Genomic DNA, 24820 nt, shown 5'->3' with positions numbered 1-24820 from the left:
CCAGAGGGAAACGGATTCTGGAAATGGCGGCGAGAACCGAGCTCGTAATTTTAAACACCGGATCCACGCCAACGTTTCGGCGCCTAGGTTGTGAAGGAAGCATTCCTGACATCACTTTTGCGTCGGAATCTCTGGCATCATCGGTGGGCGGGTGGCGAGTCCTAGAAGACTTCTCAGCAAGTGATCATCAGTACACTGCGTTCGAAGTGTTTGACGCTACTTGCCGGCGAGCACCAACACGACGTTCCCCCCGCGTGTCGAAGCTCTTGGAGCAGGTAGGGCCGCGCTGCGGGGCACTCCGGGGGGTGGTGGTATCGCAGCTGACACCGTCGTAAATACAGTGCTGAATCTGATAACGACGGCGTGTGAGGCTTCCATGCCCCGGAGAGGCCCCAGGCGCGACAAGCCTTCTATGTACTGGTGGACGGCGGAAATTGCCGACCTACGGAAAGAGTGTCATAAGCTCCGCCGTTTGCCACAACGTTTGTACGCCAACGAGGAAGCATGTGCCATAAAGGCACAATATAGATCAGCAAAAAGGAGACTCCGCAGCGCTATAAATAAAAGCAAAGCTCGCGGCTGGCAAAATCTTGTTAATGAGGTGAATGATGATCCGTGGGGACTTGGCTATAAGCTTGTCACCCGGAAAATCGGGGCTCTGCGGAAGCCCTGCATATTGAGCACCGACCAAATGGACCGCATTGTGCGGGCATTGTTCCCCAGACACCCTGTACGGGTTGATGTAAATAGCGCGGAAAGCGTCATGGATTGCCCCCTTTTCACAATGGGAGAACTCGAAGAAGCGGGCATTTTTCCTTCTCGCTGGAAAGTGGCCAGACTCGCGTTGATCAGTAAGGGTAAAGGAGACCCGGAGCTCCCGTCTGCATACCGGCCGCTGTGTATACTTGACACGACCGGAAAAGTGCTCGAGAAGCTCATCAGGGGTAGACTCGCTGAAGCAATCCGTGCTGCCGGGGACTTATCCGCAAGGCAGTTCGGGTTTAGAACAGGGAAATCTACAGTGGAAGCTGTTATGGAGGTCGTAGATGCGTTTAATCGAGCCGGGGCACACAGCCGCCGATCTCGACGGATAGTGCTCCTCATAATGCTTGATGTCAGAAATGCCTTCAATTCCGTAAGATGGACAGATACGCTAGGCACACTAGAGAACTCCTTTCACGTGCCAAGCTATCTCTTGCGGATATTGAAGGATTATCTGAAAGACCGCTCCCTGTTCTATGAGACGCTAGAGGACCAGAGGAGGATGGAAATCACGTCGGGAGTAGCGCAGGGATCCATCCTAGGGCCGGACCTCTGGAACGCTTCCTACGATAGTCTGCTGAGACTCGATATGCCCGAAGAGTCGCGCCTGGTCGGTTATGCAGACGACGTTGCGGTACTTGTTGCCGGACGCACTGTTGAACAGGCGCAAAGCAGACTTGGCATATTGATGCGACGGGTAAGCGGATGGATGACTGCTCACGGTTTCAACCTTGCGCTGGAGAAAACCGAAGTAGTCATCCTGACCAGAAGGAGAATCCCGACCTTGCATCCCATATCGATCGGCGAGTTGACTATAGAGTCAAAACCAGCGATTAAATACCTTGGTTTAATGTTCGACTCGAAGATGAGCTTCTTCGAGCAAATCAAAGCAGCCGCGGACAGGGCTGCAACAGGAGTCGCGGCCTTGAGTCGGCTAATGGCGAATGTCGGCGGCCCTATATCAACTAGGAGACGTCTCCTCATGGGAGCAACGCAGTCCGTCCTTTCCCTATGGTGCGGAGGTATGGGCTGATGCCCTTGACAAGGAGGTGCATCGTAAACGCCTGGCTCAAGTGCAGGGGCGGGGAGCTTTGCGAGTGGCGTCTGCTTATCGCACCGTCTCCGAACCGGCTGTGATGATGATTGCGGGAGTGATCCCCGTTGCCCTCCTTGCCAAGGAGCGCAAAGTTATCTATCGCTGTAAGGCCGAAAACTTAAGAGAAGTGGTTGCCCGTGAAGAACGTCGACGCACCCTTAACGAGTGGCAACTTTCTTGGCAAAATGAGCCAAGGGCAAGTGGACTGTGCGGCTCATCGACAAATTAGACCCATGGTTGAACAGAAGGCACGGTGAGGTTGATTACTTCCTTACCCAACTTCTAAGTGGGCATGGAGGTTTTCAGTGTTACCTGCAGAGGGTTGGGAAGGCGCGATCTCCTGATTGTGTGTTCTGCAATAAAGTGGCGGATGACGCTGAACACACCTTTTTCTCTTGCGAGAGATGGGACGGCCTCCGCCAGCAGCTTTATGCAGACACAGGGGAGCTCTCTCCAGACAACATTGTGAGAGAGATGCTGAAGAGCGCTGGCAGTTGGAATCGTATTGCGCATTATGTTCGGGCTCTTCTTACTACGAAGAAGATTGAACTCGACCGGCAGAGGGATCGGACGGTAAGGGGTTCCCTGAACTAACAACTTCCTTCCTCCCCTTCCCTCCCGTTGGTGAAAGGAATTCCCTGACTTGAAGGCTCCCAAAGCCGGGAGAGCGGTCAAACGGTTCCAGGCTAGTTCTCTGATGACAGGGAGATGTTTAGTTGGTAGTCCGCCAGCGTGCTGTTGCGGGAGTCCAGCACTCTGTGCGTAAACGCATTCACCTACCCTACTCCCAAAAAAAAAAAAAAATCGTATGCTGTTGTAATAACAGCTATTAGTTTCTCCGGAATGCACTTCCTGTGTAGAGCACTCCAGATATACTCCTTGTCCAAGAAAACAGCTTGCTCTTTGTCGATCAATCTTTCGAGGTGTTCTTTGATGCGTTTCTGGATTTTAGCAATTATCTTTGCAACGGCAGGAAGCACGCAAATACCTCTCCAATTCTGGCACACCAAATGAGTGTCCTTCTTTGGAATCTTAACGATCATCCCCTTCTTCTACTCTCCGGGAAAGATCTCCGATTCCCAAGATGTCTATACGAGTGGAAGCAATACAGGGAGACCGTGAAATCCAGCGACTTTATTCCGTTGCTCGTTGATAGTGTCCTTCTCAACTATATTGAAAGTCCTTGCTGGTAAATAGTATTGCACAATTGTGATGCTTATTAACCAAGACCGGAATCTTGCAGTTAGAAGTCTGTCATAATCGGCTTCTAGGTCAAGAGTGCGTGTCTTGCGGTAGCCGTCAGAGAGAACATGACACCGGATTCGCGTTTGCTAACGCTTGGCTTTGCAGAGTACAAAGAACCTTGTCCTGGATATGCCAAAGGGGGGGGGATACTCTGTAGGGTTCCACAATCTAACTTTGCTTCGGTCCAGAATGTCCAACTGACATCGTTGGAATTCCCAGTCAAGTTGAAGAAACGAGCATTCTGAGAACCCTCGCTACAATTGTCAAGAAACGTGCACATATTCAAGAAACTAATCATAGACCGTTTTCGCTAGCAAAAAGTCTTCGGCGTGAGGTGAGTCCTTACTCGCGGTTGAGGTTTCGGTAAAAATAAGGTTTCAAAATTTGCAGGTTGCTAGCCCACATCCCTTTTAGTTGCCTCTTATGACAAGCAGGGAAGATTTTGAGTGTATGCTTATCCCCAAAACTCACAGGGCATAGGACACCAGAACAGACCAAAGTAAAACAACTAAAGAAGTTGTTGACTGACGAAGTCCACCAGCACCTAAGAGCAGCCCTACAAAAATGACTAGGCTAGCCAATTCAGAAAGATGGGAGGAGAGGAGTCTTGACAATTCTACTAATAATGAACATAGAAGTGGAGATGCATCGAAAATATGGCTAAACTACTGAGATGTTAGACGATTCGGTCTACCTCCATGCTGAGGGTATGCATCTTAAATTCTCTAGTACTTAACATTTCATATTTGCTGACTGACCATATATCGCGACTGAGATTGTTCGTTAAAAAATTCCTGGACAAAGAACAACGTTGATTCATCTTGAAGAACCCTCTAGTGATGGATCGATTCGCGGTCACTGCATTGCTATTGTCAATGTTCTCTTCATTGTCTCTTCTCGCCCGTCATGTCATTAGTTGAAAAATCATGGCCTGCTTCATTTTCAACCAGGTTTAGAATTCCTCCTTCCAATATGGCGGAGTTTTTCAACAAAAGCATGAACGCTGGGCTTTCTACGTGATTGACGGGAGTCCAGGGTAAAAAGATGAACTATTTCTAAGGTTTACTACGTGAATGCAGACAACGGAAATGTGATTGTCATCTTGGACAAGGAGTCATGGCCCGGTTGAACAACGGAAACTTTCATGATTTGAGGGAAGACTATCTACCCCCCTAAATACGAAGGCATCATAGGAAAACTGTTAACAGTGAGAATGCCTAATTCAACCCTTCCACATTCTTCTCTCATCTGGCGTCGTATTCGGACTTTTCTCGCTCAACGGGGTCTTTTGGTCTCATACAGAGTGTGTCTACCGGTTCGGGCTTGTGTGTTCCTGTGACCGCGTATTTTTCTGTTGCCAAGCAGAATGAGTGGATTTTCAACAGAGTGGGGTGTGCTCTCCGGTTTTTTGTTTTTTTTTCTACTTCCTCAAGTGCCTTTGGTTCACCTTCTGCCCCATCTCGGGCTCACGCAGACTCAGGACGGTGGAGGCTCTGAGTAATTGACTCGGTAGCATGGGGAAGAGGGAGGTGTCTCCCCTGAAGGTCCTCTAACCAGCAGCTGAATGATATGCAAACGGAAGAAGCCGGGGCGAGTCTCTTCTTCCCGCAGGAAACTAATTTGGTAAAACTGAAACCCAAGAGCAGCATGGCCAAGAAAAAAATTCGATCTACATCCCCCACCAACAAACAGCTCTACCCCAAGCCTACATTGACCCAACAAAGGAATTTGAAAACCGTCAACCAGACGAGTTCCTTAATAATCTCGAAACCCCAAGAAAAAGTTACCCTGCGCTGATAGATGAAGTTAAACTCGAGGTATGGTAGGAGAATGAGGTTAGAAACGCTCAAAGTTTTCAATTTGACTAGGGGCCTCAACATAAAAGGCACTTTGGACATCAAAAAAACTGGCGATGCGGGGGTGAAAGTAATCTTTGATAGTGCCGTAAACGCAAACAGTTTTGTCGATAACTCTAAAGTCAAAGTGCTCGTTCTAGTGGTTCTGAATTATCAGAAGAGTTCCCCCACATCGCCTTCGGGTACACTAGGTTCCCCGAAGATTATTTCATCTCAATACCCAAGCGATGCTCGAAGTGTGGGCGTTCGGGCCACAACACAAAAAGTCTAATAATGAAAGTTATTATAGCTGCCGCGAAAAGAGCAAATGTGAGCAAGCCTTGCCTCTTGCGCAAAAGCCGTGGACACAACGCCAAGGATTGTGAATGTCTGAAGTGACAAGAACATTTTAGATTGCTAGCGGCTGTTCAAAACACCAGAGAGAACACAAGAGAAGCCTGTAAAACCTCCTTCGACCTTTTTAAGGACCTGAATCCAGATGAATCCCTGGGCTTTAACTAACCGATCCTCGGACCCGCGAGCGGGAAACATCTGAAGAACACTCAAGTCGATGTCAAGCAAGTATTGCGCGATACTAAAACCTTTTCCCAAGTCGTCGCAATGAATTTACCCAAAAAACATAAAGTGAGGCAGGGTAGGCTGTAAGTTCCACTCCAGTTTTCAATATACATTGTAACTTTAACGTCCCTGAATATAAAAAAAATATATTGGCTTTGTGACGCAGTTAGCTAAAATCCGTTTCAGCTTGCCTCCACGACTTCCCGAGACGTTCGTACTCCTCCTCTACTGTTCTGCGATAAGCACCCTTGGGGCGACACACTCGTCGACCATTTTGGGAGAATCGATTCTACTGCATGGCATAGCCCGCAATGTAATTGTCGCCAGTCAGTTACGCGTGAACAGTCCGCAGTTGATCGGTCGCCGGAATGTGGCTGGCCTGTCAGTTTGGACTCTTCAGATGGCCGGCGGTCGAATGGCTAATCGTCGAGACATGGTTGTTTAGGCTGTGAGCGAGAATTCCATAGTAAATGTATATTCACTGTGTTTCTAGCGAAAATATGAAGGGGTTGAAACTCAACATCGTTTCCCCCGATAGTAAGGTGTTGCTCATCGATAGTAGAGCAACACCCTTAGTAAGAGGAACTGGAAACCTACGGGAGAGGAAGGCTCAGCAGAAGGAAACTTTAGCTAGAAAGCAGAAGGGACTACAGGCTTGCTTGTTAGAACCTTCTTCTCCGCCTGCACCCAAAAAAACGGAAGAAAGAGATGCTGGTTATGTGGACGCAACTGATCTAGCGCCGGTATGTGGAAACAGATCCATGCTTCCAGCCGACCACAAGAGAAGGCTCTGAGAAAGAAGGCGAAGTTTCTTGACAATGAGGACATGGACGTTGCTATACCACCAAGTCTGGTGATATTCAGAAAAATCGGACGCAAGAAAGCGGAACTTTCGGCGAAAGGTGAGGACAAGTTGGTAGCCCCGGTGAGATCCGCACTGAACGCAACAGACTTTTCAGTTAGCCGTGGTTTTCATATTAATAATAATATTTGTTGGCAAACCTGGTAAAGTTGCAGGGCTGTCCTTATATATTTCTGGTTCAAGAGCCATGGGTTCGTTTTAACAGAATGTGTGGTATTGGATCAGTCAAGAAGACTAGGATCTTCTTCGATGAAAGATCCTAGAGACCGAAGGACTGCGTTCTGATGTCAAAATTGTTAGAGGCAACAATGCTGAGACAATTCTGTGTTCCCAGGACTTTGTTGCGGTCAACTTACAATACCAGGTTAATGGTAAGAGGAGAAACGTCATAGTAGCCTCTGGAATAGTGAACATGGCGAGGAGTTTTAAGACTTGTTGTAGTCCGTTCCGGACTCTCCGAGAGAGATCTCAATGAAGCTGGTCCCTCCCACAGGAATACGAACACAAAGGCGGGAAGGGAGAGGACGTATGCACAAACTGCAGCCTCTGTTCTGACTGCTGCCACGGGAGTTTCCTCCAAGGATGGCAAAATGTCAGAGGGACAATTTACCATCCTCCGGGAATGCCTGTGGAAAAAAATGCTGGAGCCTGGAACGAAGCCACGATTTAACGATCAAGGTTTTCGTGATGGGCTTCTCCATTTGGAGTGCGCTGACGAGGCTGCCTTAAAGTGGCTCCAGCAGATAATCCCAACTTTGAGTTCCGGCGGTCGGCCAAAGTTCACTATTGTGAACACTGAGCTACGCAGGACAGAACATGTCGGATGTTGGCTACCGGGCCCTCGAAGGAAGGCAGAGGACATCATCCGCATGCTGGGTGAACAGAACCCGGGCATGGACTTTGCACACTGGAGGGTAAAGTTCATGAATGCCAGGAAGGACCAATCTACAAACGTGGAGGGCTTCAACTTGGTATTCGAACTGAACCAACAGAGTCTGAATGTGCTCAGGGGAAGTCACCATATGGTGCTCCACTTTTTCCTATATAGACTGAAATTCAGTCATATCAGGAGACTGTAGGGCATCATCTCCATTTTGAGAGCGAAGAACAACATAGAGCAAATTACAGCATCTTCGGTGCGCTCTCCCACAATGGAGACGTGCGCGGAGGATAATGCATACAGGGGCGGAACCCCCGTATGGGGGCTCGCACTGGGGAAGGGACTATAGAGTGAATCCTACCTGCTAGTAACTTCTCCTACACCTTCCAAGGAACAGGCGGAAGGAAGGGAAGCCAGAGACGTGAACAGAACTGACGTGATGCCAGTTCGAGTGATCGAATCTATGCAACCCGGACACCGCAAACCAATTAAGGTGCTAAGTGGAAAACAGACGAATGCTCTGCGGGATGAGATGAGATCTTTCGTGGATGAGAACATGGGAATTGCGGTACTTTCAAGTACGGCTTTTCTCAGAGAAATCAATCACGAGGGGATAGAGTCTCTGGCGGTATGGTGTGGGGGAAACCCCGCCATACGCGGACTGCCGCATACGCTTCTAACTGTTTTCCATAAAACAATAGACTAAGTTTATGTCGAAAAACATAAAGATTGGTCAAATCAACCTGCAGCATGCCAAAGCTCCCTCCTACCTGTTGGCAGCGAGAATGACAAAGCTACAGGGTTTCCCCTATATCTTTTTGGTGCAAGAACCATGGGTTCGATTTAACAGAATCTGTGGCATTGGATCAGTAAAGGGGGCTAGGATCTTCTACGACGAAAGATCCATAAGACCGAGAGCTTGCGTCCTGATGTCAAGACGGTTAGAGGCAACTATGCTGAGACAATATTCTTCCCAGGACTTAGCTACGGTCATCATACAATACCAGATAAATGGCGAGAGGAAAAGCATCATAGTTGCCTCCGCTTATTTACCCTATGATTTTTTGTATCCTCCACCGACGCAAGAACTTAGGGATCTGGTGGCGTATGCAGAATCAAGTGGTCTCGAACTCTTAATAGGTTGCGATGCGAATGCTCAACATATTTGTTGGGGCAGTAGCAAATGCAATCCAAGAGAAGAGAAGCTATTTGATTTCATCACTTCAGCTGGTCTTATGACTGCAAACGTAGGGTGAAGAAGAAGCGAAGTAATTGACCTAACAATCTGTACCCCAAAATTGTTAGAGTTGATTACACACTGGCGAGTGCTAGACGAGGTGCTAGACGAGGTCTCACTGTCAGGCGAACAGTCTGCAGTACAAAGACGGAACCCTAGGAAAACGGATTGGGCAAAGTTCAATGAACTTCTTGGCAATAAAGTACAGTTCCCTAGGCGACTAAGGACTCCTTTGGTGCTGGAAGATGAATTGAAAACTCTGAACTGCACACTTTTAGAGTGCTATGAAGAGGCTTGTCCTATTTCCCGAGACCAAAGCGGTAAAACGGTTCCTTCGTGGAACCGAGAACTGCAAAAACTCAGGAAATCAACCAGGCGACTTCTAAATCGTGCTTGCAAAAGTAACAAGGACGAAGACTGGTTAAATTTCAGGAACTCACAACGTGAATATAAGAGGCTCGTGAGGTTCTCGAAACGAGACTCCTTTAGCGCGTACTGTGAGGAACTGGAAGGCGAAAGGGAGACTTCAAGGTTGTGCAGAGTCCTCAAAAGGGATGAGTCGGCCAAGTTGCATTCTCTTAGAAAACCCGACGGTACTTTCACGAGCTCCAGGCTGGACTCAGTACAGACCCTCCTGGAAGTACACCACCCGGGGGAACGGATGAGAGAAGTGGTAGGGGGAGAGTTGACGGTTCTTGCAACCCCTTCAACACGCAAGTGTTGTAAGGGGAACTGAAACACCGCGAAAGCGGTTGTTACCCATGAAAAGGTGAGAGCTGCCATACTGTCCTTTGCACATTTCAAAGCACCTGGCATGGATGGCATCTATCCGGCAATGCTAAAGGAGGGTATGGAGTATTTAGAGCGACCTCTAAGAAATATTTTTCGAGGATGTCTTGCTCTGGGCTACGTGCCTTCTTCTTGGCAACAGGTTAAGGTAGTTTTCATACCGAAACCTGGGAAAGATGACTATTCTAATCCAAAGAACTTCAGACAGATCAGCTTGACTTCATTCTTGCTGAAAGGTTTGGAGAGATTGGTGGAGCGTCACATTCGTGGAAACGCACTTAGGTCACACCCACTTAGTGAAAATCGACATGCTTACCAACGTGGAAAGTCCTGTGGGTCTGCTCTTCATTCTTTGGTCACAAAGATAGAGGATGCAACTTTGAATGGTGAGTACGCGATGGGGGTGTTCGTGGACATTGAAGGGGCTTTTGACTGTGCGCCTTTTCAAAAACTTTGTGATGCCGCCAGAGCGCATGGTGTTGATGATGCTTTAATTAAGTGGATCCATGCTATGCTAACACAAAGGTTGTTGTGCGCAGAGGTAGGGGTCGATCGCTACCTGACTACAGAAGCGACGAAGGGCTGCCCCCAAGGAGGTGTGCTTTCGCCGCTTCTGTGGAGTATGCTGATCGACTCACTGCTATGCCAACTGCAAAATTTTCCAATACACGCTCAAGCTTATGCTGATGACGTGGCTGTACTTGCTGTTGATCGGGTTCTTGGAACGGAGTGTAGGAATATACAACGTGCCGTTGATTTGATAGACAGCTGGTGCCTTAGACATGGTCTGTCAGTTAATCCAAATAAAACCACAATGGTTTTATTCACAAAAAGGAGAAAACTGGATGGACTTTGTCTCCCTGAGATGAGGGGTACTACCCTTCAACTCTCTGAAGAAGTCAAATATCTGGGAGTCACTCTAGATAAAAAACTTCTTTGGAACAAATATGTAGAGGTAAAGATGAAACGAGCTCTCACAGCTTACGGGCTGTGCAGACGGACCTTTGCCTCGACATGGGGACTCAGGCCTCATGTGGTAATGTGGATATACGTTGCCATCATTAGGCCGATGTTCGTATATGCATCCGTAGTGTGGTGGGTTAAGGTGAGACAAAAAGGTTTTCACTGTAAACTAGCTGCACTGCAAAGAACTGTTTGTCTGGGTATCACTGGTGCCATGAGCACGACATCCGGCGCAGCTCTGAATGCACTACTCAAAACTGGGTGATTGACGAGCGGTTGAAGGGCAGGCGCATCGCAATCTGCAGTGACAGTCAAGCTGCACTGAGGGCATAGAGCAGTTTGAACTCTATGTCTAGATTCAATACGCTGGAACTACTCTGGGTACCTGGTCACTGTGGCATAGAGGGAAATGAAACCTCGGACGCTTTAGCGAAAGAAGGGTCAATCTCCCCTATGCCGGGACCGGAGCCAGCAATTGGCTAAATCTGTTTTCAAAAACTGGGAACAAGTTTCCCACAATGACAGGTGGCAGAGCTTAAATGCTGCTCGACACACCAAACTTTTCCTGCCAGAACCGAACATACGTACCGCAAAGTTTATCCTGTCGAAAAGCAGGAGGACTCGCAGGTGTATTGTGGGCATTCTGACAGGCCATAATTCACTAGCTGGGTATATGTTCAGAATAGGAATTACCCAAGATGATACGTGCCCTTCCTGTAATGAGGAAGCGGAATCCACGGAGCATTTCCTATGTGAATGCCCCGCCTATGGACGCATCAGGCATCAGATCTTTGGTGCCGATGTCCTCCAATTGCGACTGGTAGCATCACATCCACTGACGGAAATCCTGCGATACGGGAGGCGAGTACAATGGGCCAACACGGCCTGAGTGCTCAGAAGCTGTAGCTTCTCCCCCACCATACACACACACACATCATATCTGGGACAGGCCTCGAGGGTTCGTTCTACTGCCTCGTGGAAGGTATCCTTTTCTGACTCTACAGTCTCCTCTGTAGGGGCGTGAACGTTAATGGGGCTTATATTTCTTAATTTACCTCGCAAGCGCAGAGTTCATAGTGCTTGGCTTATGTTTTCAAAGCCGATAACAGCAGGTTTCATTTTTTGGCTGATTAAGGAACCTACTCCGAGCACATGGTTTACTGAATGGCCACTATAATATATGGTGTAGTAGCTCTTTACTAGGAAACCGGTCCCTGTCCAACGCATCCCCCGGAACACTGTTACATCAGCCCTATATTGGGACAGGGTATCGGCTAGCTGCTGAGTAGCATTCGGTCTGTACAGGGAGTAAACGTTCTACGAGAAAATGCGTAAATCCTTATTCCGTTTATGTTGCCGGGTTCGTCGTTGTGTTGTCAGTCCTGTTCGAGGTTCTGTGGCGCGGCAGGATCCGCAGCATTTGAAATTTATTTCGAATGTTGCGGGTGCGGACGGGTAGATGGCGCGGAACTCTCCACTCTCCACTCATCCACGACTTTGCGCATCACCTCGCGAATTGCCGCATCTTTTCGACCTTGGACTTAGCCAAGGCTTACCACCAAATCGCAGTAGCTTCTGAAGACATTCCAAAGACGGCAATATGCACACCCTTTGGACTCTTCGAGTTCACCCGAATGACTTTCGGATTGTGCAATGTGGCGCAAACCTTTCAAAGGTTCATTCACTCAGTCCTGCGAAACCTCGATTTCTGTTTCGTCTATTTGGATGATGTTTTGGTCGCTTCTTCCACTGAGTCTGAGCACTTAGCCCATCTCGAGTGCATTTTTCAACGTCTCCTTGAGGCCGGTTTAGTCCTAAACGTTGAGAAATGCAAATTCCTTCAACAACAGGTGAGATTCCTCGGCCACTCCATTTCCTCTGAAGGAATACAGCCCGACCCAGACAAGGTGCAAGCAATCACAAGCTTCCCGCGTCCAAAAACAGTGAGGGAGTTGAGGAGGTTCTTGGGCATGCTAAACTTCTACCGTCGTTTCTTGCCCAAGGCCGCCCATCACCAGTCCGTTTTGAACGCGTACTTGTCTGGCCCCAAAACAAAAGACACACGAGAGATTGTGTGGTCTGAAGAGGCTGTCCGCGAGTTCGATAAATCCCGACAGCAACTGGCTGATGCTACACTCTTGGCATTTCCTCTGCAAGATGCACCCGTAGCCATTTTTGTTGATGCTTCTGACATCGTAGTAGGTGCTGCCCTTCACCAAAAGGTGGATCAAGTTTGGCAGCCGTTGAGCTTCTTCTCGAAACAGTTGAATCCCGGTCAACGGAACTACAGTACCTACGATCGCGAACTGCTCGCCGCGTACTTGAGCATCAAATACTTCCGTTTCTCCTTAGAAGGCAGGCCGTTCACAGTGTTCACGGACCATAAGTCTCTCACGTATGCTTTGAAACAAAAGCCCGACAAAGTGTCCCCTCGTCAGCTTCGACACCTGAGCTTCATAAGCCAGTTTACGTCAGACATCCAGCACGTGTCCGGCAAGGACAACATAGTTGCTGACGCTTTGTCTCGTGTCTCCGAGATTAACATCCCCGCCTCACTCGATTTCTCGGCTATTGCCAAGGCGCAGGAGGATGACGCAGCACTTCAGAGCCTCAAATCCAACCCCAAATACAAATTTCGGGAGTAGCCCATCTTCGGCTCAAACCTCTCGCTCTGCTGCGAAGACTCGGAAAAGGGACCTCGGCCATACATTCCGGCCACATTTCGCAAGGAAGTGTTCCACGCAGTTCACGACTTGGCGCATCCCGGCATCAGAACAACAAACAGGTTAGTCACCGGAAAATACTTCTGGCCCTCCATGAACAAGGATATCAATTCCTGGGCCAGAGAGTGCATCGCATGCCAAAAGTGTAAAGTCTCCAGGCATGTAAGGAAAGAAGTGGGCTCATTTCCCCGCACTACCAAGCGTTTCCACACGATACACCTCGACATAATAGGGCCATTGCGAGACTCGCACGGTTACAAGTATTGCCTCACAATCATCGACAGGTTCACGCTGTGGCCTGAGGCAATACCTCTGAAAGACATTACGGCGCAATCTTGTGCCGAATCCCTTTGCCGAGAGTGGATACCTCGCTTTGGCGTCCCTGCAATGGTCATCACTGACCAGGGAATGCAATTTGAATCCACCCTTTTCTCGGAGTTAGGCAAACTCCTGGGTTTTAAACGCCAGCGGACTACGGCATACCACCCGCAATCCAATGGGATGCTAGAACGTTGGCACCGGACGCTGAAAGCCGCCATTATGGCACGCGACGACCCGTCCTGGACTCAAGTCTTGCCTCTCGTCCTACTCGGCCTACGTACAACCCGCCGAGAGGAATTTGCTACCAGCCCCGCGGAGCTGGTATACGGGGAGAACCCAAGACTCCCAAGCGATCCGGTTTTCGACACGAGATCGGGTCTCACGGAGTCGGGGTTGGTGCGTCTGCTGAGGGACAATCTCCGACGCATCAAAGCGCCACCACCCACTCGACACTCGCCCATACCTGCTTGTTCGCCCAAGGAACTGGACACATGCACGCACGTGCTGATCAGGACGGATGCCGTCCGGAAGCCGCTGCAGCCTCCATATGAGGGCCCGTACCGCATTCTCGCGAGGGGAGAACATTTCTTCCAGCTCGAGATCGGCGGACGCAAAAAGGCGGTCTCTTTGTCCAGACTGAAACCCGTGTGCGCCCCGAAGCAGCGTCGTGTCCGCTTTGTGGATTAACGGGGAACGGAGTTCCGGGATCAGTCGCCGAAACCCCCCTAGGTTTCGTCTGGGGGCGGAGTGATGTGGCGCAGCAGGATCCGCGGCATTTGAAATTTATTTCGAATGTTGCGGATGCGGACGGGTAGATGGCGTGGAACTCTCCACTCTCCACTCATTTTAGAGCTCGCCACGGGAGTGGAGGATTAGCGGTGAGAAAGTGCCGTTGGTTGGGACAGAAAAGATCGTTTACGTTTAAAATATGTTTTAATTTTTGTTTTTATTTCTAAAACGTAAATGTTCAGATAAAGTGAATTAAAATTTATGGTTTTTGTTCTCTCATTTAATTCTTTCATGGATTAAGACTAAAATTTGGAGAAGCTTTATTTCGTTTTGAAATAACCGTTAAAGTTCTTTTTGTGGTTTTGTAACAAGTTGTTTCCCGTGTAGGGTTGTCAGCCCTATCCAATTCTCAACCTGGAGGACCAGTTGGTACAATTTGTCCTAAAATTTGTCCCGTTTTTGGGCAAATATAATCTAGAAAGCTCATAAAACAGGATTACGTGATAAATAATCGTATCCCTGACATACCTGGAGTAGCGAAAATGGCCAGGATTCGAAGGATACGAGGAGTTTTAAGACTTGTAGTAGTCCGTTCAATAGAAATCTATATTTAATCTGTCTTTTGTAGTAGTCATTCCTTACACTAAGTAGCTTCTTCTCAGAAAATAGGAGTTTCCAGATGATACCTATAAAAGATCCTTTTTCCAAGTGCATTTCATGTAGGTTTGATTTATGTATGTGTATATCGATAATGAGATAATTTACTTGGCTCGAATAACCATTCCATCCATGCGTATTACATCCCATTAACTATGCATTGTTTTTTTTCAATTTTCATGCTTTATTGCCCCATTATCCTGAAACATATATACGAAAGTCCTTGCTAACCATTTAACATCCAACACACTTCACTGTATCCGCACATCAACCTATTCCACTAACATATATACAACAAAATTTACACGAACAACACAAGACTTTAAAGCTAAGCAGCACCTACCTGTTGACTCAACTTGTTGCTTTCGTTTCATGCTACCCCCACCCCCACTGCCATTGCCCTCCGTTTTAAGGGTATGTGTAGCGATACCGTCGTTAAGGCCTCGCGCACCTTTTGAATTTTTCATTGTCGGGGCGGGGAAATGTAATTGAGGCATAGGTGGTGGCGGTGGTGGGGGTGGCGGTGGTGGTGGTGGGGGCGCACACGCAAGGGCAGGTGCAGTTTGTGCTGCTTCCATTGTCGTTCCTGTTGATGATATCACGAGAGATACTGACGATTTTAAAGTCGTGCCGCTGTTATATAACGACCGTGTTGATTGATAGGATTCATCCCCTCCTAAACAATTATCCCTACTCCTATCACTTAGATTCGGTAGACTAGCATGTGGATTCTTTTCAGTTTCGGCTAGCTTCGCCTCAGCAAGTTCGGCTCGTTCCAATGCAACTGTTAAGTCCTTTTCTAACATCTCCACTTTCAAACGTAACGTACGAATCTCTTCATTGCTAGAGTTTTCTATAGCCGCATCCATAAGTTTTTTCTACATTTGTGTTAGTTTAAATCGATCAAGGAAAAACATAGAAAGGTAGAATTAGTCTTCAGAACGGTGTTAGTTTTCACTAATAGATAGCATGCAGCATTGTCAAATAGAACTTTGGAAAATATTAAAGGCATGGCAGTTGGTTTACTGAGTGGGTCTTTTGCAACTTCCACCGAGTCAGGAATGACTCCTGCCTCCTGCCCAAGACAGGAGGACTACTACTGCTACTCAGCATCAAATGCAGAGAATGTATCTTTGAGCCTTAATTGCAAAAAACCCCTCGATAAAAGAATTAAATGAACCGATAAGCTTCGTAATAAAAACAGCTTCAAATGCAGGTCACTATGCATGACTGCCAGATCTAACCATATAAAGGAGACTAAACATCCCTCAATTTACATCAACTCCACTTTATACATAAACGTTCATGTAATTCACCAAATATGCGGCATGGAGCGAAAGGACGAAAAACCTGGACTTACCATTTCAACGATTCTCTCCCCGTGGGCAAGCTCTCTCCTATTTAATTCCTCCCTCAATCGGGTGATTTCCACATTGGGCGATGTAGGCGTTATTGGTGCATTATTGATGGGTGTTATTGTGGCTGTTGTGATTTTTCGCGTGGGCTCGCCATTCCTTGCTCCCCCATCCAAGGAGTCTGATGTGAATTTCGTTAATTCGTCATTACGTCGTTTCATTTCGATAAGAGCTTCTTCCATTCTGTAAGGATTAAGGAGACTTTCAGTGGTTTGGCGATACCAGTTTTCAGGACAACAAACCAAGAGTTAAAGAAAAGATACAATTTTCAGATAAATTAACTATAAATTCAAACTACCATTTCAAACTCACCACCTACTTCCGAGTTTGAAACATGCAAAACATGAAAAAGGACTTCCACACGTCCCACTTGGTACTTACTTTTTGCTTGTTGTAACGCTTTCCCTCATATTCGTTGTCATCAGTTCCGCGACTCTGGTTAAATTTGTATTCTCGGTTCGAAGTTGTTCAATCTCCTCCTCGAGATGAGTTTGCTGAAAGACAACAGGACGAATGGTGCTCAATAGGTCGGAACTCCAGACATAACATTTACACCAAGAACCCAATCCCAAACCCCAAATAATCGGATGAAAAACTTTCTCTTCGTTGAACACAGAGAAAATTAAATCCATAATATCCTTGGCTTAATCCTTGTTGTAAGAAGCAAAGTCAACGCACAAGATATGCAACAAGTTCCTCCGGAAAGGAGCGAAATAATGGTGTCAATGAAAGATGGATAGCCCATGCCCATTTCATCCCAACCCCCTGAGTAACTTGTTTGGAAACTTACATTTTCCAGGAGTTCTGAGATCTTCTCGTTTGCTTCGTAGAGATGTAACTCGACGTTATTTAAATTTGTTTTGTTTTGAGTAAATTCAGCGATGAGCTTCTGTATACATTCAATGGCGACGAGATGGGATGTATCTTTTTGAGTATCAATGAGACTTTCAAATTCGTTTGTGTTGGCGGCTGGTACTAATTTGCAGATTTCTTCCTTCAGGAGCTTGTTGGCGGCAATTATTTCACTGACGTCAAATTGTGAGCTTCTCAGTTCTTCGATTTGTTTGGTGAGTCTGGAAAAATGAAGATTTTAAATAGATTTTTATATTTTCTAAAAGGCAGATTCATTGAGCAATGGTTAAGGGGATGAATAGTGGGTGAAGAAGCTTCGAGCGCTAGTATAATCGTGCGAGAGATGATCCAAAAGTAAACGAATATGTATTTTCACTTTAGACCCCCCGCACTACCAACCTTTCCAACAAATGTCAAGACTGGATTCGGAAAGTACTAACCGAGACCATTCATTTGATACCCCACATGGCTATATTTGGTGAAAAAAAATGTACACCCCCCTTTTGCATGTATGGGGACCTCCCCTTAAATTCGGCGTAGAATGATGTAACTCACTGTATCCATGACCGTTCACAGTTCCACCTTTCCACGAAATTTGATTTCAATCACTATAACCTTTTCTGAGAAAAATGCGTCTGACAGACAGATAGACAGACACACAGCCAGACAAACAGAGTGGCTAGGATTTAGAGAGGGAGGTGTCCAAGCGAAGTACCACCTTACCGAGAATACCGTTGCTGGACGACAAAAACCGTGATGACACCCACGGCATATGTTCAAGATGTGCGACAGCAGAAGGTACTCCAGGACCAAGAAAGATACCCATTCAAAGGAAGCTCGTCAACTCTGAGTTCTCCAGCAATGTCAAAGATGATAAAGGACAAGATTCAGGCAAGGTCAATAAACGCCAAAAGTAAAAGAACGTATAAAAGGGATAATCATGTCGGGGCCCCAGGGACCAGAGTCCCGATCCGAAGGAATTACCATCCACCCACCTTGAGGCAAAAATAGTTAAGCTGCTCGTGTTTATCAAGGACAAGCACAATGTGCTCCAAGCCACATGAATGAATATGAATGAATGAATATGGTGAGGGCTATTAGAGTCCTCTATAATAGACCATAGATGTAGGAAAAGAATACTAAGGATACACCGGACCCTACTGTCTCAACAGTGTCACAAGGGATCCAAGTGACGTCTAACCGTACTGCTATCTAATTACGGCAAAATAAAGGAGTACGCGAAAAAGAGGGGGACCCTCTTATTAATCAGCAAGCGCCTAAGAGAAAAAAAATTGAACAGCCAATTGTGAAAACCAGCACTAATAGTTCAGAAGGAGGAAAGCATACAGCGAATGTAAGAAAGTCGGCCAGCGTTGCGAAGCCCAAAACGAACGAAAACGATGGATGAACTAAAGTTACCAGCAAAAAAGCGAAACGAAAGTGCGAACTCATCCAGATGCGATTGTTATCTCTAGTAATGGCAATCTGTCCTACGCGGAGATACTCAGAAAGGTCAAAGCTAATCCCGACCTAAAAGATCTGAGCGGAAATGTGAACAGAATCCGAAGAACCCAGAAAGGGGATGTCATGTTCGAGTTGAAAGGATCTAGCGTAGGCAAACCTGATGACTTTCTCACTCAAGTTAAAAACTCACTTGGGGAGAATGCCGCAGTGCATGCCCAAAACCATGAGATCTACATATACATACAATGTAAGGATATCGATGAAGTAACATCGAAAGGAGAAAGTTGGACTGCTCTGAAGGAACAATTCAAGTTGGAAGAACTTGCTGAAGAGTCTGTTGTGGGCATACGAAAAGCCTGTGGTGGTATTCAAACGGCCACAATACCAGTACCAGCAGAGGCAGCGTAGAAGTTGTTGGCGGCCGGAAAAGTTGGGATTGGATGGACTGTCTGCCGTTTAAAAAAGCAAACTTCACTAAAGAGGTGTTGTAAATGCCTCATGTTTGGCCACTTCGCGAAGGTATACACCAGTGGCGTTGATCGGTCTGCTGTAGACACTTTTCAGAAAAAGCGATCAGGTTCAATTGTAGACCTGACTTTTGTCAGCCCTGCGCTGGCGCGTGGTATGTCCTGGTACGTCAGTGAACGCTACCCTCACAGCAATCTTCTTTGAGGCGTGTGTCGAGTCACAGGGCAAAGACCCATCATGCCCGAAACCGAGAAAGATTTCAGGCTGGTCTGCAAAGCTTTGGATGAGCAGACCTTCAGAGAAGTGTGGTTAGATCAACCTGATAAAGCAGGCGCCTCTAGGGAAAGAGCCGTCCACGTGGCCCAATGCATCGCCAAAGCATGTGACGCGTCCATGCCTAGGAGGTGCTCATTCCCCAGTAGAAGACCAAACTACTAGTGGAATGGAGAACTGGCCAGCCTTCATTCAGCCTGCCAACCAGCGAGAAGAGCGGTTCAGAGGGCGGTAGGAAAAGTCAATAAGGAGCAAAAAAGTGCGCATACCAAAGCAAACCACCAAGCTCACCATCCAGCGAAGCAAGAGGAAATGCTTTAAGGAACTCTGCTCAGAAGCGGACGTAAGCCCGTGAGAGAGTGTTTATAGGATTATGACGAGACGGTTCAAAGTCCATTCATAACCACAAATCACATGGCCTACCCTCTTGCTGAAAATCATCCAGGGGATACTCACACAGCAAGAGGAAGGAACCGACGCATACCAGCCACCTCTGAATGTGATGACAATTCCGCCAATCACCAGAGACGGGCTGCTGGAGCTTTGCGGTATAATAGGAGACAGTAAAGCACCGGGCCTGGACGGAGTACTGAGCTCACCGTGAAATCCAGACTGGAAATGTTCGCTGAGTTGCTTGAAGCGTGCACGTCCGAGGGGACATTTCCAGCCCGGCATGGAAGCGGCAGAAGTTGGTCCTTTTGCCTAAGCTTGGTAAACCTCCAGGTGAATCATCCTCATACAGACCCATATGTCTTTTGGATACTGTGGGGAAAATGTTAGAGTTGGTAATCTATAGTATATTACTCCCTGTTGTTGAGAGAAAGGCCGCTTTTCAGATCGGCAGTATGGATTCCGTAAAGCCAGATCAACCATGATGAATCAGTGCTGCACAAGTTTAAACTAAAGACCTCACCCGACTGTCCAAACTGCGATGGAGTCCCAGAGGACCCAGACTACGTATTCTCCACTGTCTAAGATATGTGGAAGAATGGAGGAATCAGAAAATGTGGTGCTGAAAATGGTAGCACGTCGAGGGAATTAGGATGTGGTCAACTCCATGATCGCATCTATCCAGAACAAACTGCGAAAACCAGAGGAGAAGAGAATAGCGCGGTTATGTACGCCGCGTATAGAAGAAAGGTGACGAAGCCAGAGTGAGCGGACTCCGTGCCCTTATGGTGGTTCCGCGGCAGGAACGGAGTCGGGGGTGGTTTTAGTGGCTAAAAATTCAGTGTCTTTTGAAGATTTCTAACTTCTCATAAAACAAAAAACAGACGGACAAACAGTAAACCGATTTTAATAAAAATTAAAAAATTATATCTACCCTTACTATCCCACATACCCAAAGTCAGCGGATAGTATATATCTCGGGGCGAAATTAGTGGCTAATTACCAATTGTCATAATGTTAGTCTCGTGAAAGACAATCTTCCAATAAATGTCTACAGCTCTGTTACCAAACCTTATGTTTAAATTCTGGCAGCGCTCACGAACTGCGTTTGAACAAGAATGAAAGCGGCGCGAGTCTCAAAAGGGGGATAATAACCTGAGCCATCTTCCAGGTTAGGTATTTTTGAGTGATTCGTTTATAATTCATGATCCACAATAACTCAACACTATGCACAGTAGAAGCCTATAATAATGTCGACCTTCCTCGAGGACTTCTAAGGGGCCCTCATAAGGTGGATGCAGTGGCCACCGATGAGCGTCCGTCGTAATTAGGCCGTGCGTACAGGATTCAAGGTCCTTGGGTACGTCAGTCATGGTTTTTGCGTGACGCTTCAGTTTTGGCATTGCGTCTTTGAGCAGACGCCACAGACCAGTAGCGTTGAGTCCCCACCTGATGTCGAGAACAGGGAAGTCTCAGATTCTCCCCATATACCAGCTCCGCGGGACTTGTAACAAACTCTTCGCGATTGGGTGTTCGGAGGCCAAGAAGAATGACTGGGAGGAGCTTCGAACAAGAGGGGTTGTCTCGGGCCATTATAGTGGCCTTTAGCGTCCCGTGCCACCTTTTGAGCATCCCATTGGACTGAGTGTGGTAAGCGGTTGTCTGGTGGCGTTTAAAGCCGAGGAGTTGGCCCAACTCTTAGAAAAGGGAGGAATCAAACTGCATTCCTTGGTCGATGATTATAATTGCCGGTACACCAAAGCGTGGAAATCATTCTCGACAGAGGGCCTGTGCACAAGATTGTGCAGTAATGACTTTCAGAGGTATTGCCTCAGACCACTGAGTGAACCTATTTATGATTGTGAGGCAATACTTGAAACTGTGCGAGTCTCACAAAGGGCTAATGATGTCGAGGTCGATTGTGTGGAAGCGTTTGGTGGACCGAGGGAACACTCCTACCTCTTTCCGTACATGTTTTGTTGCTTTGCACTTCTGATATGCATGCACTGTCTGGCCTGAGAATTAATGTCTTTGTTACTGGAAGGTCAGAAATACTTTGCGGTGACTAACTGATTCGTTGTCCGAATGCCTGGGTACGCTAGATCGTGAACGGCGGAAATTGGCCGGAATATATGGCCTTGGTCTCTTGTTTGAGGTCTCGCAGTATATGCTGAATATTGGGCCGAAGATAGGAAACTCCCTGAATGTATATTTGAAGTTGGTCTTTAAACTCTGAAGAACTGCGTCGACCTTCTGCGCCTCGGCGATTGCCGAAAAATCGACGGTGGCGGGGATCTTGACCTCTGCAACACGTGACAAAGCGTCTGCAATTACATTGTCTTTGCCGGACACGTGTTGGATATCCAAAGTAAACTAGTTTCGGAGTTGGCGAAGGGACGCTTTGTCGGGCTTCGGCTTAAAAGTGAAAGTAAGAAGTCTGCGTGAACACTGTGAACGGTTAGGTGGCATCTGATTCAGGGAATGCCAGGAGTGTAGCGCAAGCTGTCGTTTGGCTAGCTCAAATGCCTGGACGGCCTCTGTGGACCACGCGATCATGCGTGAATCTTTGGTCTTGGGTACAGATAAGTAGGCATTAAAGATCGCTTGACGTTTAGCGGCTTTGGGCAAAAACGATGATAGAAGTTTAACATGCCCAAAAACCTTCGCAGATCCTTAACCATCTTCTGAACCTTGTCTGGATCCGATTGGATTCCTTCAAGAGAAATCATGTGGCCTATTGTTGAAGGAATTTGCACTTTTAAACGTTAAGCACATGACCGGCCTCAAGAAGATCTTGAAAAGTGAATTCGAGATGTTCCAAATGCTTAGACTCTGAAGAAGAGGCGACCAAAACATCATCCAAATACACGAAACAAAAGTTAAGGTTTCGCAGGACAGAGTGAATGAACCTTTGAAAAGTATGCGCCGCATTGCACAGACCAAAAGACACCTGTGTGAATTCGAAGAGTCCGAAAGGTATGCATATTGCTGTTTTCGGAATATCTTCTGGAGCTACAGGGATTTGATCGTACGCCTTGACTAAGTGCAAGGTCGTGAAAACACGGCAGTTAGCCAGGTTGTGAGCAAAGTTGCGGGTGAGTGGTATGGGATAGCGGTCTGGAATGGCCGGAGCATGCAGACCTCTGTAATCGCCACATGGTTTCCATTCCCCATTGGATTTTGGGATCATGGGTAGTGGAGAAGACCACCAGCTATTTGATAGTCTGCAAATGCACAGCTTTAAAAGTGTATTGAATTCTTTTTTAGCAACAGCGAGGTTCTAGGACGGTAATGGATTCACCTTCCGGAAGATGTGGGAGCCAGTAATGAGGATGTGGTGTTGTACATCGTGCTTAGCTGGCTGCGAGAGACTACTTTCGATAGTTATGTTGCTGTATTTTTAAAGAAGCGCCCGAATGATTGAAACTTTGACAGTAGAGCAGGTGGCAGATTTTCCTGAAGATCTGAGCGAAATTACGGGATCTATAAGAGACCTATTCTGCAGATCCACTAGCAATCCATAGTCCAGTCTGCACATAATATGGGACTACTGATATTCGCTACAACAAAACCCCATGAGAACGTTCGTCGAAGTCCCAGACTTACGTCTACCTGCTTGGAGCCGTAAGTGTGTAGGGTTGAGGAATTTGCTGCCACTGGTTTAAGTTGTTGCGGAATCAGTTTGTGATTCCACGATATCGGGAGAACTGAGACATTTGTGTCTGTGTCGACCAGGCAATGGCGCTTGCTCAAGCGATCGTATATTGTTAAGCGGCGTGGAGCTGCGTTCTGGATAGCCGCCTCTGGGGCTCCCAATGAGTTCAGTTTTTTGAAGCCAAGAACGCGAACGGGCTGGTACACTTCTTTGCTTTGTCGGCAAAGATGGTGGTGGTGATACCAACGAATTGCAAGACTTCGTTGAGGTCCCCGACGCGCGGCTACTTGATCGCCCTTTTCGGGTGGCGGACCGCGAACAAGTTCAGGACCTACCTCCCGAACGCAAAGTTCCCACTGTAGCCGCTAGCTTAGAGGCGGGAGCTGCGAGCGATGCCACCGTCTGCTGAAGCTCGGAAATTTGGCCCGTGGCCTCCCGCGATACTTCACTACAAGATGGCCTGTGAACGGGACAAAGGCTGAAGAAAAAGAAAACGGGAAGATCCATATGGTTATATTAAATTTACCGGTTCCTATGACTGGTTTCAGATGATCCACTTCAGTGCTGGAGCAGGAATGGTCACTTACGAAATACGTCACGTCTATAATTTTACCACTGCTTATATGTATTTCAAATTTTTTCGTAAAAACTACAACCGCTCCCAGGAGTTCTTTACAGATTAATGAAAAGGTTTCACCTACTCCAATTTTTATTTTTTATTGGAGGAATCAGCGAAACAAAGTAAGAGATAAAGGTCGGTTTCTACAACATGAAAGTGAAATATCGATGAAAACCTCCTTTTCGTGGAAATTCATATCACAGTAAGTCAGTTAATTTGAAAACTAGTTGGAAATATGATTTCTCTTTTCCAAGAATGATAAGGATTTATCCACTTCACATTTTTCTCTTAACTATTACTTACTCCAACAAAAATTGATGAGTGATATTCGCGATATTTCTTGGAGTTCTACGCTAAATTTTGGGGACGAAATTCACAGGACCTTCAGCTATCCTTAATTTTTATAATATCTATTTCCACTAGTATTTCGTGCTATTTATTTTCTTATTATCAATATTTCAACACTTTCTCCGATCATGTAGCTTCGTCAAGGTCCTTTAACACAGATAACTCGATTTTTTTACACTCCTACAAAGGATATAGTGCGCGATGAAGCTTGGCTTACAGGACAGTGTAGAACTCCTACTGATCGAGACAGCAACTGGTTTTCGAAACACTGTTTTGACAGAGTAAACTTTCTTTTGGCAAAAAACAGTTCTCCTGTTTAATTCTATCTAATCTTGCAAAAATAGTTATCGAATTACTTCGCATGAACCACTTGGACCGATTGCCTTTGTGTTCCAGATTCTCCTCGTAGTAGTGAGCTTAATAGGTTGTTCTGTCTATTCAAAAAGCATTAAGTTCCACATTTTGAGAATTTTGCCACTTTTTGACGACCCAAATAACCGTGCCTAAAAGTCGTTCAACTTCTAGGAACCGCCTTTTCCGGAAATCAGTCGTGCCATTCAGGAACCAGGAACTTCTAAACGCATATGCAGAACCTGGGCATCTCTCAATGGAAGCGCGTTTTGACAGTCAAGGTCTGTCATTGAACGATGTCGAAGTA

The 24820-nt window shown here is 46.8% G+C and overlaps 1 protein-coding gene across 2 annotated transcripts in view; it reads right to left on the bottom strand.

Annotated features, from left to right (window-relative positions):
* The window catches only part of LOC119651630 (shootin-1), an 88557-nt gene that overhangs the window by 11035 nt on the left and 52702 nt on the right, over positions 1-24820 (bottom strand). For both annotated transcript variants that reach the window (XM_038055293.1, XM_038055294.1), the window contains 4 exons: positions 16884-17166; positions 16475-16587; positions 16039-16276; positions 15022-15556 (listed from right to left, as the gene is read on the bottom strand). In XM_038055293.1, the coding sequence (XP_037911221.1) occupies positions 15022-15556; positions 16039-16276; positions 16475-16587; positions 16884-17166 (1169 nt within the window). The remainder of the gene's footprint in view (positions 1-15021; positions 15557-16038; positions 16277-16474; positions 16588-16883; positions 17167-24820) is intronic.

Source organism: Hermetia illucens, chromosome 3 (genome assembly GCF_905115235.1).
Source record: "Hermetia illucens chromosome 3, iHerIll2.2.curated.20191125, whole genome shotgun sequence".
NCBI classification, from domain to species: Eukaryota; Metazoa; Arthropoda; class Insecta; order Diptera; family Stratiomyidae; genus Hermetia; species Hermetia illucens.
The sequence above is the reverse complement of the archived record's forward strand: the minus strand, read 5'-3'. Positions and strand labels throughout refer to the sequence as shown.